Here is a 14,986-nt window from a genome sequence, read left to right on the forward strand (position 1 = left end):
AATCAAGCTCACTGGAAACTGTGCTTCCTGTAGCCAGGACACCTTAACTGTGCTCACCATCCCTTCCATTTCCCATCTCATCTTGGATTCTGTGTAAAATGCCATGATTTGGCGTATCATGTTCAGCTTCAGACCACTCATGTTATACACACACTGAGTACTTGGATCTTACTGAATGGGCTTAGAAGTTAGGCAGCTGGCTAAGCTAACACTGCACAACTGCATCAAGTGGAGCCTTTCCAAAGGAGCAAGGAAATTGAATGTGTTTAGGAAGTTGTTGCAGAGGCAAGAATTGTTAGGTATAAAATTTGGTTTTGTTAGGGACACAAGACAGGTTAAAGAGAATGTAACCACTACACAAACAAATGGCTCTGTAACTACTCATAAGGGCAACAGATAATACCACCTCTGGGTCTGCCATTGCTGCCAGGGGACTAAAGTCAGACTCCAAGTTCACCAAAATAACTCTGTGTGATTTTCTGTAATTTTCCATGTTTGATATTTTTTTTAAAGGGGACCTGACTCTTCATAAGATGAAAAATCTTAAAAGAGTCAAAAAAGCTTCTGATATACTTTGGTGATAAACTGTCTTAAGCCTTGGTTTTGGAGTATGTGAATTACATAACATGTTTATTTCTGGATTTTTCTTGATACTTTTTGTATAATCAAACGTAAGGGAAAGCATAAAGTGACAATAAAGCTGAAAACTTCAAGCTTGTGACATTCTCTGACAAATTCAGTTTCCAACTGTTATAGTCAATAAAATCTTTCCTCCACAGATTACAAAACGAGAGGTTTGACATTACACTTTCCCACAGTGATAATTTTAACATAACTATTACATCTTGCATCACAGAGGAACCTGTTTATTCCTTCTTCAATCAATCACCACACATTTACTTTAGCACTGAGCAGAAGCAGGCACACTTTTACCACTACTTAGATGATCCTGCCTGTATAGTCCAGAGAGGTTAAAAAAGCCCAAAGGAAACAACTCTTCTACCTCAGGCCGCCATGCAGTTGTTGTGTTGGTTTCAGTTTATTTTTTAAATTAAAACACTCTGTATTATGACTCTTCTAGAAGAAGGATGAGCAGATTAACATCATACCAAATTCTATTTTTTTTTCTTTTGTATTCTGAGGGTTTCAGGACTTGTGTAATCATCTCCATTAAAAAAAAAAAAAAAAAAAAAAAAACCCAAGGAAAAAAACCTGTGGTTTAATTCTATGCATCTGGATTTACCTAATAGTTTAAAAAATGTTTTTAATATACTGATATATGTTGGGGTTACACTAATAACGATAGTAGTGGGAATAAGGATGCTATTAGGATAAAGTTTATTGGTATAACAATGAAAAAACAGAACCTTAACTAATTTCAAGGTCCCTTTCTGTTGGCAGTTACAGAAAATAGGACAGCAATACATTAAGCAGATATAAAAATAGGAAATTGACAAACTACAATGTTGAAACAGAAGTTTCCCAAATACAAACACACTAGAAAGCCCAGAGGCTGTAATTAAAGAAGCTCAGACTAAAGCCTTTAAATCTTTTATCACAAAATTTCTTCAGGATGTTCTAATGCAACAGTTATTCTGACACAATGGAAAAAGTAGGCTTAGAAGATGTGCCTTGTGTCCTCTTATAGAAACAGAAAGCCAGTGAATGACCATAATTTAACAGATTTCAGAAAGTCTAAAAATTATTAGAAAAGAGAAAGGTAAACTAAACCATAGCACTGTAACTGGCATAAATATATAACTACTGTTTATACATCAATTCTACACTTTCTAGAAGTCATAAAATTACCTGACCAAGAGCTGTATTAACTTTTTGTTCTGAAGCCTCCTGAACTCTCTACTGTATCTCTCACACACAGAGATGCATCATAAATGTTTCTGTATTATCTGAAGTGAAAAAAACTCTGATGTTATACAGGTATGACTATCCCAGAAGTTAAGAGAATGCTCAAAACAATGACTGGGCTGCCAGTGTCTGACAAACAAAAATCGGCACTGAAATGAGCTGGATTCTCAACTCCTTTACACTAATAAAGATCTCTGGCTAAATTTGTATCAGATTGTCCAGTGGAGTAAGAATGAAGAGTCAGAGGTATTCCACCTTTCCTACGAAAGTCAGTAACATACCAACATGTTTGTTTTCTAAGCAGGTAAGACAAACATACAAAAGCGACACTAGGCCTCATTCCCAGGCGAGGAGAGGTGCAGGTTTCTGACAGGCTGTGCTCCCCGGTGCTCTGTCCCCACCAGACCTGGCTATACCACCTTTCCATGAATCCCAAGGTCCTCCGGGAAGCTGCACTACAGGCCCAGAGCCAGGGTGGTGGGGAAGTCCTGCAGCAGGTCCGCCTGCCAGCGCGCCTGGTTTGTCATTTACAGCGCACCCATACACCCTGCGATTAACTTCACTTCGCCTTTAATCAGTTTTAGAGGCTCTTACGTGCTCCTGGATGCGGCGCGGCCACCCCTGAACAAAGGGAGGCAGGGAGGGAGAGGAATCCCTTCTCCTCCGCCGGGCTGCAGGTACGCGGCCCCCGAAGCCTCCCGTTACCTCGGAGCAGCCCTGCTTCCCTCCCTCGCTCCCCCGGCGAGGCGGCCGGCCCGGCCTCCCCCCAGCCCGAACGCGGCCTCCCCGCGGCCCCGCTCCGCTTCGCCCACCCGCGGTCCCCCGCGCCCCGGCGGCGGCTCCGCCCGGTGCGGGCCGCAAGCGCCGCTTCCGGAGCCGGGGCCGGGCCCGCCGCCTCCATTTTGGGCCCGGTGCGGAGCTCACCTGCATGCCGGGCACTTGCACCGCCACGGGCGAGTGGGCCATGGCGGGCTGCGGCGGCCGGGCGGGCGCCGCCCGCTGCTCCCCGATCTCGGCCTCTTTCTCCTGGGCGGCGGCGGCAGGGCCTGGAAGGACAAAGCGGCGGGGAGGCGGCGGCTTCAGCGCGGGCCGCGCTCCCTCCTTCCCTCCCCGCCCTGCCCGCCGGCCCCCGCCCGCCGCCGGCTCCTCACCTCGCGGCCGCGGGGCTGCGCTGCGCGAAGGGCGGGCGGGGGTCGCTAGCGCCGCTGTCCCCTGCCCGCCGGGCTCCCCGCAGCGGCCCTGCCCATGCCCCGCTCCCCGGTCCCGGCGCGGGGGCGGCTGCTCGGGGCCCCCCGGGGTGGCGGCTCTCGGCGCGGCCGGGGCTGGCTCAGAGCGCCATGTCGGGCTCCGGCTGCAGGCGGCGGCTGCTGTGCGGCGGCTGCTTCCGTCTCGGCTCCGGCCTCGCGGGGCGGGGCCGCCGCACGGCCCTGGCGTCACGGCGCCCGCCTCCCCGGGCGGGCCGGGACCGGGGCACGGCGGAGGGAGGGGAGGGGCCGCGGGGACCCCTCAGCGTCAGCGCGCCCCGGGCTCCGGACTGCGGCTGCCCGCGCTGTCACAGAGTCACCAGCATATAGGTTGGTAAAGATCTCTGAGGTCATCGAGTCCAACCGATGGCCCAGCACCACTTTGTCAGCCAGACCATGGCACCGAGTGCCACGTTCAGTCTTAAACACCTCCAGGGACCGCGACTCCACCACCTCCCCGGACTGCCTGTTCCAATGTCTAATCACCCTTTCTGTGAAGAAATTCTTTCTAATGTCCAACCTAAACCTCCCCTGGCACAGCTAAGATCTTATCCCCTTGTCCTGTTGTGGTTCCCCGGGAGAAGAGCCCGACCCCCGCCTGGCTACAGCCTCCTGTGGGGAGTTGTACAGAGCAGCAAGGTCCTCCCTAAGCGTCCTTTTCTCCGGGCAAGCACCCCCAGCTCCCTCGAGGGCTCCCATCAGTGCTCCAGGTGCTTCAGTTCTGTTGCCCTTCTCTGGACTCGTTCCAGCACCTCCATGTCCTTCCTGAGCTGAGGGGCCCAGAACTGGACACAGCACGCAAGGTGCACCCTCACCAGCAGCAGTGCTGACCCCTCGGGTGCTGCCATGGGGTCCCTCCTGCACAGTCACAGCGCTGCTCCTTGGCGACACTGTCCCCATCACCCCTGTACCCCTGGCTCCTGCACCCTGGAGACACAGGGTACAAACAACCAAGGGAATGTTTGATGGGGTTTACTTGCTTTTGCGACAAAAGTGGTGATGTCTTCTTGTCTCAGGGATGCTCCTGACTGCCAGCTGTGGTGGAGGTGGTGAGGGCAGGTCCAGTTGGTCTTTGGAGGTTCAGCTCGCAGTTCAGGGTGGTTGGCTCTTTCTTGGCTCACCACGGGGGTTCTCCCCTCCTTGGCCAGCTCTGCCCACCCTGGGCCAGCTCTGCCCACCCTGCACTGGCTGCTGCAGGGCTGTCCCGACACATACCCCTGTCCTTCACCACCACCTGCTTTCCTGGTGAGGTGGGCTGCCTCAACATTCTACCAGGGCCTGGAGAGGGGAAAATAACAGTGTTTTGAAGTGACTTTTTTCCCATTCATGCATGAGTCACACATTAGTGTGTGTGATTCATGTTCCTATACGTGTAAGTTCTGCCAGTTACTAAAGCAAAGATCAAACGGACATCTTTTATGGCACTGCTCTTCCCCAGCAGCCCTCTGAGCCAGAGTATAGAAATCACATGGATCCATCACAAATATCCTCATGGGTATGTGAGGGCTTCCTTCAAATTCATAGGTTTCTAGGTCTAAAAGGCAAGAAAAAGAAAGGTAAGCTGGAGGTGTTGGATTGCTGGCCATACCAGAGCTATCCTGCTGAGAGGGTGGGTCCCTTCAGAAAGGATGTGACAGCAGTCGGTCTCCTTCCCTTAGGACTCAGAGGAATGTTGCACTGGGCAAGGAACACAAAATACCTCTGTTTAAGGTAAAACAAGCTGAAGACAAGAATTTCAAAGTTAGGCAGTCTTTCCATCCTTAATTCACTGTGGTTAGAACCAAAAAACAAACAGTAATGTTTGTTAAACACGGGCTTGTGGATCATGGTGGAATATTTTTTTTTCCAACTTGCCAGTTTGTTAATCCTTTACTGTTACTAAAATATTTACTTTCTTCTGCACCCTTTTTTAAAAAATAGCATGTCTTAAAAAGGCTTCTGTGTGATAGTTATACATCTAAAATACTTATGAGCCTACCTGGAGTTCATTTTAATGCATGGAATGTTTAATGTAAGTATTTTCTGAAAGTTGATGCCATATACTTAAATTCAAAAATGTTTTCCATCAATAAACCTCTGGAAAGAAATTAGGGTTTCTACTGACAAAAATATTTCTTAATTATGTACAGTGGTTCAGCAAATAAATGAATGAATATTCACTCATGGTACTTCTGAATCCTGCCTGATTCATTCTGCTCAAATATACTTAAATCACTTCTCCTGCTACCTTTTAATAATCTTTAGAACATAAGCCCTGAAAAAATCCTCACAAATGAAATAGGATGATTTTTATTTCATGCTGCTGCTGCATTGCAGACCTGCTGCTCCTCTTCTGGTTCTGAGGCTTTGCTTTTCTCTTTCTGTCCATATATTACCTTTTCTCTCCAGATTCCTGCTAACTGTTTATCTCAGCCTTGTCTTGATGTTATACATATTTTCTCTCTGTTTATTTTATACCAGAGAATACTAATTCCAATCCATTCTTTCTATTTTGGGGCCATATACTGAGACTTTTGGCCTTTTATGCATTTCTGACTTGCATGCAGCTTAATATAACATGAAAGGGACTGTAGCAGGTATATTTAAGAGAGTTCTACTTCTGCTCTTGCAGGACAACTGTGAAGCACGTGATAAAGTATTCTCCCCAGCAATTATATCTGTAGCTGTCTCCCGTGCATGGCTAAAGGTTGACCAAAGGAACTACAGTGACAAAAACAAACAGAAAAACATCCTGTGAAAAGGCAGGTCAGAAAGCCCGGGAATGACACGGTGAGCAAAGCTGGGGAGGAAAACCTGTCAGGGAATCTTAGGTAATCAGCTGGTCATGCAATGACTGAATCATTGAGCCAGGCTGTGAAGTGAGGTAGACTGGCACCATAACATCTAAGAAAAGGGCTGTAATATTCCCCTCTGTAATTAGCAAATTCTAGTTTATGCATTAAGACAGGTGGTCAGTTGCTGATATTGCTCTATGAAAGACCTTCCCTGCTCCCTCCCAGCCTGCCCTTTAAATACCTGGTGCTGCTGTTTTCCAAGACTTAAAATGTGTCTATAATTCACTTAGGACAGCTCCCAGGGCCTCACAGTAGCGATGTGACCCAAGTCAGACCTTCAACTGTTTCATGTTTTTTAACTACTATTTTTGTGTTGCTGGTGTGAAAATATAATTATTTTTACATCAGAAGACTGCAGGGAGCTATCAAAACCACAGAGCTTTTGGAGAGTGCCTGCACCATGTTAGTTGCTTTAGACCTACCACAGAAAGTGGTAGAAATGTTTCTTAAACTTTCAAACATAAATGAATAAAATTAAATTTATTAGAGTTCTAAGCAGAAAAATACTGTATTTTACAGACTCCAAGGACTTCTTACAGTGGTGTGCTGGGGGGAGGGAGGGAACAAGTGTCTGATCTGGTTCTGGCAGAGCTGACGCAAACTCACACATCTCTAAAAATATGATGCCCAGTTTCTATGTATCAGGATGGATCTGGGTGTTGCAAACCCTTCAGTGCCTTTGCAAAGTTCAGCTGGCTGGTGTTGCACTGACCTGGGCTTGGGGTGACAATCCCATGCAATGCATTTAGAGGCACCCACAATTCTCCTGCCTGGCACCTTTCTCTCAAAACAAGCAGCACAGCTAAAGGGTTGTCCCATCAAAGTGGAATTCAGCATGTCAAACCAGTAGCTTCAAAGGCCTTTCATGTTTTTAAGTCTGAAACACTTTGCCAAAGATGTTGTGGAAGTTAAAAGTTGACTGGAATTGGGGGAAAAAAGAACCACATATTTGTTTTATTAATGAGAACATCAGGGATGTCAAAGGAAGAATTAAAATATTTTTGTAAGAACATAATTTTTCAATTCTTTGACATAAATCAGTCTCTGATTCACGGGCATTAGGGAAATCACATTGTCTTCAAGGCAACTTATTTAGGACCTTCAGAATTTCCAGCACTAGAAGCTGCTGATACTCACTAACTCATGGGAGACAAATGTAATCCTTGTCAAGCCCATATTACAACTTTGACATCTCTGTATCCAATAAATAATTTAAAATTATAGAGCCTGGCAGCTGGACTAGAACACGGATCATAGTACATTCACTTCTGCTCACCACCTTCATTCCTATGCCCAGGATACATCTTGTCTCCCCTCATTCTCTGGTATTCTCAGCATCCCACCTTCCCTGTAGCCTCTGCAGCTCTTGGTTCCCCCAGAGGAGGCAGCTCAGTTGTTCCGTAGGACACCAGGTGCACAAATGGATTATTTAGATAATTTGGCTGCCAAAATCTGCCAGTGCCAACTAAATGTTAAAAACTTGAGATTTTAATGTAATATAGCAAAACCATGCATTTTCTCCAGGAGACAACCATGGAACATGCTTGACACAAGAATGATGCTCCACATCCTCAGAAGCAAAGGGAACAAAATGATATTTCTTAGCAGAGTAAAATGATACATCTTCTTGCAATCTTCCTCTTAGAAATGCCTGAACTATTTTTTAATTGACACTTCCTGTACTTTTAAGGAAAATAATCATGCTGAGGTAAATGCCTAGGATAGAAGAGGTGGGTGAAGGATGCTGGTTCACCATCTCCTTCAATGTAAAGACTGAAGATCATTAAATCAAACAAGCAGATGCCAAGTTCCAAACAAACAAAAGAAGGCACTTCTTCACACAGGGTATAGTTATATAAGCTGGTGAACTATTTGCTGCAGGCCAAAAGTTACTGGACAGTTTCATGGAAGGAAAAAAAAGCCCTAACACTAGGAAATACTGTTTATAAAACTGGCACCTCTGATTGAGAAATTAGGTGAGCTGCAAATCCCGTCAGACGAGTGCAAGCACTGCCCCTGCTCACTCCATTCTCACCCACTTCCCCAGCCCCTTCCACTGGCTCCAGTCAGAGATGAGCTGCTGCGGTGGATGGGCTTTGTCCTTGCATGATTGGCCTGTTCCATGCAGAAGTTTCAGCCTGGAGGGTTAAAATTTTGCCAAAGTACTCAGCTGAGATGGGAGGAACTGCCCTGCAATGGTAGGCAGAGCTACTTGTTAACAGGATCAGTAGACACGGTGCCCATGGTACTCGATGAGTCTGTAGCACAGGAATTTTGCACTGACATAGTCTTTAATTTTCCATAACAGGAAAAAAAAAAATCAGTGAGTTGTCTTTATGAGGGTACTAAGCTGATAATGCACGTGTATTGTGCCAGTCTGGTGAATGGTGAGTCACTATGTTCCTAAGGATTATGATAAATTGAATGGACTGTTCACAAGTTCAAGGGCAACATTTCCACCTTCAACACAAAAGATCCTTAAGCCAGTTAGCTTTTATTTCAATACAATATTTGGCTTAAAGAAGATGATCTTCTGTGCTTCCAAGATTGCAAGATAAGTGAGATGGAGCTACTGTTTTGTTTCTGACCTCTTTATTACAAATATACTCTATTTACACTTCCATCTCTAAAATAATCCACATATCTCTAAATACACACATGGAGACACACATATATGTATTTATAGATAATTGTATCCAATTCAGGAGTTTAATATCACAGAACATTGTTCTCAAATTATTGTTCTCATATATTCTTCCCTTTGTTTGCAAATATATTTTGTAATTTTAAATAACTCTTCCCTGCTCTAAAGCAGGAAACCAGAATTTCAGCAAAGCTTGCGCTCTTGGAATACCAAAAATAGTTTGCTCACAACAGTGGAAAGGGTGAAGGAAGTGAGAGGCCCTGCCAGTGGGCAAACAAAACTCCAGCCCCAACAGCACAGTATCTTTACATAGCCAGTCCAACTTTTTTTTTTCCCTAATTTTTTTTTAGTAAAATGCATACAGTATTTATAGAATTAAAAACATTTCTATATAAGGGAACAGCAAGAAGCTGGTTCTGGTGGAATTCCTACGCTAGCAAAGCACCCCTTCCAAAGAGGCTTATAGCCCTGGGCAGAACTCTGGGCAGGGTATTTGTAAGGGCATGTTGCTCTGCCTGTACAAAAAAAAAGGGTGGAGAGAAAGACAAACAAGATGGGTTAAAAAAGAGAGAGGAAAGAGGAAAAAAAGAGGTAATTTTTTAAAATATACCAACCAAAAAAAAAAGGAAGAAAAGGAAAGGGTAAAGGAGAAGGAAAAAAAAATCAGAAAGAAGTAATTATCTTGTCTTGATAATTCTCACATGGAATTACTGTACTAAAGGAAGGGATCTCCTTACCTTTCCTACCACATCTTCAATATTTTTTGGTGCCTGGTTTCTGTTGCTCTCAAGATGTTCTCTTCACCTCAGCCTCCAGCTAAGCTTGTCCACGTGTGCAGCAAGGCAGCGATGATCTGATGGAGCCAACTGTGAGGGGGGAAAAAGGAGAATGAAGCGCTAGGGAGCACTAGCTGTGAGAAGGAGACTGCTCTTTCCCAGCCTTGCCAGGCTGCCAGCACCAAAACAGAGCCACAGAAACACAGGCAAACACATGAATGCAGACACACACACATCTTCAGTCCCTGTCCCCAGAGCTTCAGCCATCCTTCCTGAGAGGCCAGGGCCATCAGCTTGCTTTGTGCTGCTCTGTCACTTGCCTCTCAGCCTTGTTCCCTCCTCACTGGCTGCAGCCACAAGGCCTGCCTGTTGGGCCCTGACAGCACGCTTGGCTCCTGGGAAGAAGTATTCACACACGATGGCAGCTCCAGCGAAAAGTTGAAAAGGAATCAAAGCCATCTCTATTGAAATAAACATCTGCTCTGCGTTCAGTACCGTGGCAACAGGGCTCACAAAATGCACGGGCAGCCCTCCAAGGGCTCCTGGCACATCACAGCCATCAGTACCTGCTGAAAACAGGCTGATGGAGCGGTCACAGCACAGTGGGGAGCACAGACGGGGACTCAGAGGAGAAAACTTTGGTCAAAGCTAGAAATAACTTCATGGTTCCCTTGGAGGAATACAGCTCAGAAATCCACTGCCCCTGCAGTGATGCTGGCAGCTAGGAAGAAACGATGGCACCATGGTCCCTTCCATGTGGCTGAGGCTGTGCTCATCACCCCAGCCCACAGCTTCTTCCCAGTTGCCCCAGTGCAGGCAGAATAAGAAAGCAGTGGGATATGGCTGTGGAAAAGCATTTTTCCCTGGAAACCATTCAGGGAGAAATGTGTTTGTTGGTTCTCAGTTTATATTCAGTTCCTTGAGGAGTGGTCAGAATAAGCAGAGACCCATTGCCTTTGCTTCTACCGTCAAGTTCTGCCTGGAGAAACTGGGACATTAAATGCAATCCTCTCTTTTTTGCTTTCCATTCCCATGTCCCTGCAGAGACAGCAATGTGAAGCATTATTGAGCTGAGTCCAAATGAGGCAGTGACAGTCACAGCCAGTGCATCCAAGTGCTGCATTTGTCATGTATTTCCTTTGCTTTTAGTGATGGTGTCTTAGCAGGGGAAAGACCACAGCTTGGGTCATGGAGACTCACCTGAACCTCCAGCTGGAAATTAGTAATGATGGCAAGAGGTCTTTTTAATGAGTGAATTGTGTGTGGTTGAGCCAGGAATCAATGTGAAGAGACAGTCCAATGATACCACTTTACTGAGCTTCTTAGAGCAGAAATGCACATGAAATGCAGGAATCTGATACATTCCTCGGAGAGGGAACAGAGGTATTTTTGTCTCCAGTCCAATTTACCCAAATTCCCCTCAGAACACTAAGTGACAAACATGGCCTTCACTGAGAGCTTCAAAAGGAAATTGCTGTTTGCATAAAAAACATACTCAGTTGAATTGGTTGTTAAAAGGGAGTCTGAACGCGAGGAGAGAATGGAACAAGTATCTTGGAAAAATGTCCAAAAGCCACCGGATTGTGGGAAATGAGACTCAACATCTGTGTCCCAGTTGGGATGTCACTCACGAACAGCAAGCACGCAGCTTTGTGAGAACTGCTAGATGTCACAGATGGTGGCTTTTGGGTGAAAAAAATCAGGAGAAGCTCAAGATTTCAGCAAGGACAGTAAGGAGAAGGGGGGCAATCTGAGGCTGAGATGAGGGTTTGAGAGCTTTGTCAGTTTTACAGCAAAACAGGGTAAAAGAATGGCAGAGGAAAAGGAAACACAGGGCTAGCAGAAAATCCTGCTAGGTTTTCATCTCTGTTTGAATATGTAAATAGGGTGATGTGAAAATTTTCCTGGCTTCACAATTCTTGTTTCCAGGAAATGAACCCTCAAGCAATGCTGCAAACCAACCCAGGTGCCATCACAGCTGCGACTAGCCAGGGGGCAAATGGGGTGACGATAAGGTGACAGTTCTTAGTCCCAGACCTGCAGTCAGACTGGTACAGGCAGAGCCTGGTAGGTAAAATAAAACTCCAGGCAAGGGCCAGGGTTTCTTTGGGTGAATGTGTGAGATCAAGGCACCAGCATGGTGAATGTGTGGATCTAAGTGCAGTGTGCTCAATGACAGAGGCTGCAGCAAGGAAGGGAAATTTCCACAACAGAGTCACTTTTCTGCCAGCTAAGAGCAACCAAAGAGCTGATGACTCATGAGCACACATCTCCCCTGGCTGCTTTTGGAACTCTCCTCTATCTGGTCCAACTGCTACATACACTTATCCCATGTGCTGATGAGGAAGTCAGATGTAAACATGTGGATCAAGGCCAGCAAGGCTACTGGTGAGACTGTAAATGCCATGATGGTGACAGTGTGACCTGTGTGCTAGAAGGCTGCATCTATAAAACACTCAATAGTGGTGACTCCTTCATGTGTGCTAGTGCTTAGCCACCTTTGCACCCAGGAAAGTGGGGGTGTTTTTCATAGAAATATAAATAATCGTGAGACCTAGTTAAATACCACCCTTTGCTACCAGACGCTGAACAGCAGACTCAGTCCAGGAAACTGCCACTACAAAGGTAAAAGTAGGGGGAGGATATGAGTGAGAAGGGGATGAAGGGAAGAGGAAGCTTCACAGACCCTATTACCTGTCACTGCTAACGAGCTGCTGAATACTTGGGCCATTGGTTCCCCTTGCTCAATGTGTGAATGAGGAACGAGAGCGAAATAACCTACCAGAAAGTGCAAAAGGATCCATCCCCAGGAGATGTGCCAAGAGTGCGCTCCAGAGCCTGGTGCTCCTGCTGTGTTTGACGAGGCTGCCACGGGGCAAAACGTTTACTGGACTGACTGAGATACTAATGGGAGTCAGGGGATAAATGGGAGAAGAGAGAAACAAAGAACTCAGTGCAGCAGGGGAGAGATGACCTTTCATAAGAGGGAAGTGAGGAAAGCTTGTTTATGAGCGGCTGCCAGGAAGTCCTGTGACTAACCTTATTTCACACGCCGATTTTATGGACTAAAGTTATATTTGTAGGAGGCAGGATAAAATGCATAACCAAGCTGTGAAAAGGTGGGCTCACCCTTCCTTCGGAAGGTTACAGCACTCTGAAAGCTCTCCTGCTGTGAGAGCATCCCACCAGAGCAAGGCTTTGCCTTTGCAGCAGAGACTGTTGCCTGGAGGCCCGGGAGCAGATTTTGTAACCCCAGGGAGGAAAAAAACCGCAGCAAAGCTGTGTATTCTTGCAAAAACTGCTGTTCTTTTTGCAATTCAGAGAGAGCAAATTTGGCATGCTGTAGTTTTGCACTATGCTGGTCTGATTGCTCCTGTGCAGCACAACAGGGCATCTCTTCCTTTCCATTTCCTCACTCCTGCACCTGTCCTCTCCTCTTTGCACTCAAAGAAAAGCAATGCTTTGTGTTTCTACAGCTTCAGTGACAACTTATGGATCATATGTAGAAAGTAGAGAATGCACAGGAGTGTTCTCTAACAGAACTTTTCACTTTCAAACCATACTGCAACATGGACAAAAGAGCAGAGGTGATCTGGCAGTTGGTGCAAGTCAAACAAGATGGACACGAAGCACAGCATCACCATAAAATGCCTGTGCTCATGGCAGGGAAAGTTCAGGAGGATGCTGACAGACTTTTCAAAAACACCAGGAGGAGAAGGAAGGCTCAAGGGCAACAGTGCCAATGCAGAAAGATTGTAACAAAATAATGCTTGGCTTGGTTAAACATCAACTCACAGATAAGAGGAATAAGCCAGGCTCCTGAAAGGGCTTGCACAAGCCAAAAGGATGAACTGTTTGGCTAGGCCATACAGGCACGTGTAGCAAAAGCAAACAAAAAAGTGATTTTGCACAAACAGGCTAAATAAGAGGAAAAGTGTTGCAGTGCCAGGAGGTACTAGCCTGGGCCAGAGGGTCCTGTGAGTGGAACGAGGTGCATGTGGTGTCTCAGCTCTGCCACTGCTGTGTGCCCATGCTGCCTGCCTCTGTGCATCTGACAAGGGGGGGCTGCCTGGCAGGGTGAGCCAGCAGCCTCAAATGTCCCCTCAGCCCCACATCCAGCCACCAAAGGGAGAAAACCCTGCAAAGTGCTCTTCCTCCTCTGCCAGCCCCTGAGGCAAGATGGGTCGCAAATCCGCAAATGTAAGGTCAGAAGGGCAAGTAACACACCCGGCTGGCCCAAGGTGGTGCCAGTCTGCAGAGGTTTGTGCTTCAGCTGATTCCCAGAGTGCATGAGCTGCTCAGAGGCAGCACCAAGCCCTGAGAAACAGGCCCAGCCACCAGATACTTGGCCTCATGCCCCTATGGATTAGGTAGGTCCCACCTGACTAGTTTATTATCCTACATACCTTCTCTGGCATGTCTTCCAGCGATGCAGTTTGGTGATTTATGGCTGCTCAGAGGGATGTATTGCTGGCTGCTGGCTGGCTTGTCCCAACCCAATGAGCAGTTTTTGAACTTCCTGCTCTTGGCAAGTCATACTGCCACAGGGATGGACAACCACCATGGCTATGTTTTGAGCTGCAGTGCTTTCCTTCCACTTCTCCCTGATGTGATGGGCAAAGGCAGTGAGAACCTGCTTTGCTCTGATGTGTGGCTCTGTCTGTGGAGGGAGCAGGGACACAGCCAGCAGCAGTAGGTGGCCCCTGGCAGAGGTGCCCACCATGACATTTTCCTGCAGAAACTGCAGGGTTTGCACTTGCCAGAGCTCTGGCCTCTCTCATGCCAAGTCCCAGTGGCCCCAGTGCCCATATCCCTCCCACCCCTTCTGTTCCTGGCACAGGCAGTGTCACCAGGACCTCATCACATCCAGGTTACACGGAGCTCCTGCAGCCTTGCTTGAATGGCTGCATTCACCTCTTGGCTAATTATAGCTGGGGTAGATTGAAGCCTCTCCTGGAGCCTCCCCATCTGGCACAGCACGTTTTTGTGAGCAGTAAGGCCCTGGCAGTGCATTCTGCTTCCCACCCACCTCCCTGTTCCCAGCATGGCTCTGCACAGCCCTGACCATTCTGTGCTGGCACGTTGCAGCAGGGTCTGTGCAGGACCTCACCTGCAGCTGCAGTGCTTCCCCTGGATTTCCCCAGGGGTTTCTGCAGGTTCTTTGCTGTGCTCCAGAGGTGCCTGTATAAATAGAACTCATTTAACCCACATGCTTTTGCTCTCAGGTTTAGCAACTTCTCTCTCTCCACCTGCCTGTGCTGGTACTCCTGTGGCATGCAAGTACCTGAATTTTGGAGCAATTTATTCCAGCTGGATATCATTGCTGTGGTTCTACATCAAAATGAAACAATGATGCTCTCACATACACTTACAAATATTCATGTGCATGGCCTGCAGACCCTTCTTTACATTACCATGGTAAACACCCTGTTGTGTCCTACAGCACAGCTTCCTCAGCCTTTTGGTTTTGTCCCAGTTACTCCCCCAGCCTGGAAGTTTTCCACAGGAGGGACCTGAAGAGCAGCTCACAGCACAGAAAGACCCCATGTGGTTTCTCTGGGGTCCAACACAGGTGACCCTTTGCCCTGGACTGGATTTTGAGAGCTGCTTCCATGGCTGTCT

The 14,986-nt window shown here is 47.0% G+C and overlaps 1 protein-coding gene across 1 annotated transcript in view; it reads right to left on the bottom strand.

Annotated features, from left to right (window-relative positions):
- The window catches only part of STK26 (serine/threonine kinase 26), a 30,575-nt gene extending 27,301 nt beyond the window's left edge, over window positions 1–3,274 (bottom strand). The window contains exons 1-2 of the mRNA XM_041485080.1: window positions 3,018–3,274; window positions 2,791–2,912 (exon numbers count right to left, since the gene is read on the bottom strand). Of these exons, the coding sequence (XP_041341014.1) occupies window positions 2,791–2,832 (42 nt within the window). The 5' untranslated portion in view covers window positions 2,833–2,912; window positions 3,018–3,274. The remainder of the gene's footprint in view (window positions 1–2,790; window positions 2,913–3,017) is intronic.
- Between the last annotated feature and the right edge of the window lie 11,712 nt (window positions 3,275–14,986).

This window comes from Pyrgilauda ruficollis, unplaced genomic scaffold, assembly GCF_017590135.1.
Source record: "Pyrgilauda ruficollis isolate IOZ18807 unplaced genomic scaffold, ASM1759013v1 scaffold7, whole genome shotgun sequence".
Classification (NCBI taxonomy): domain Eukaryota; kingdom Metazoa; phylum Chordata; class Aves; order Passeriformes; family Passeridae; genus Pyrgilauda; species Pyrgilauda ruficollis.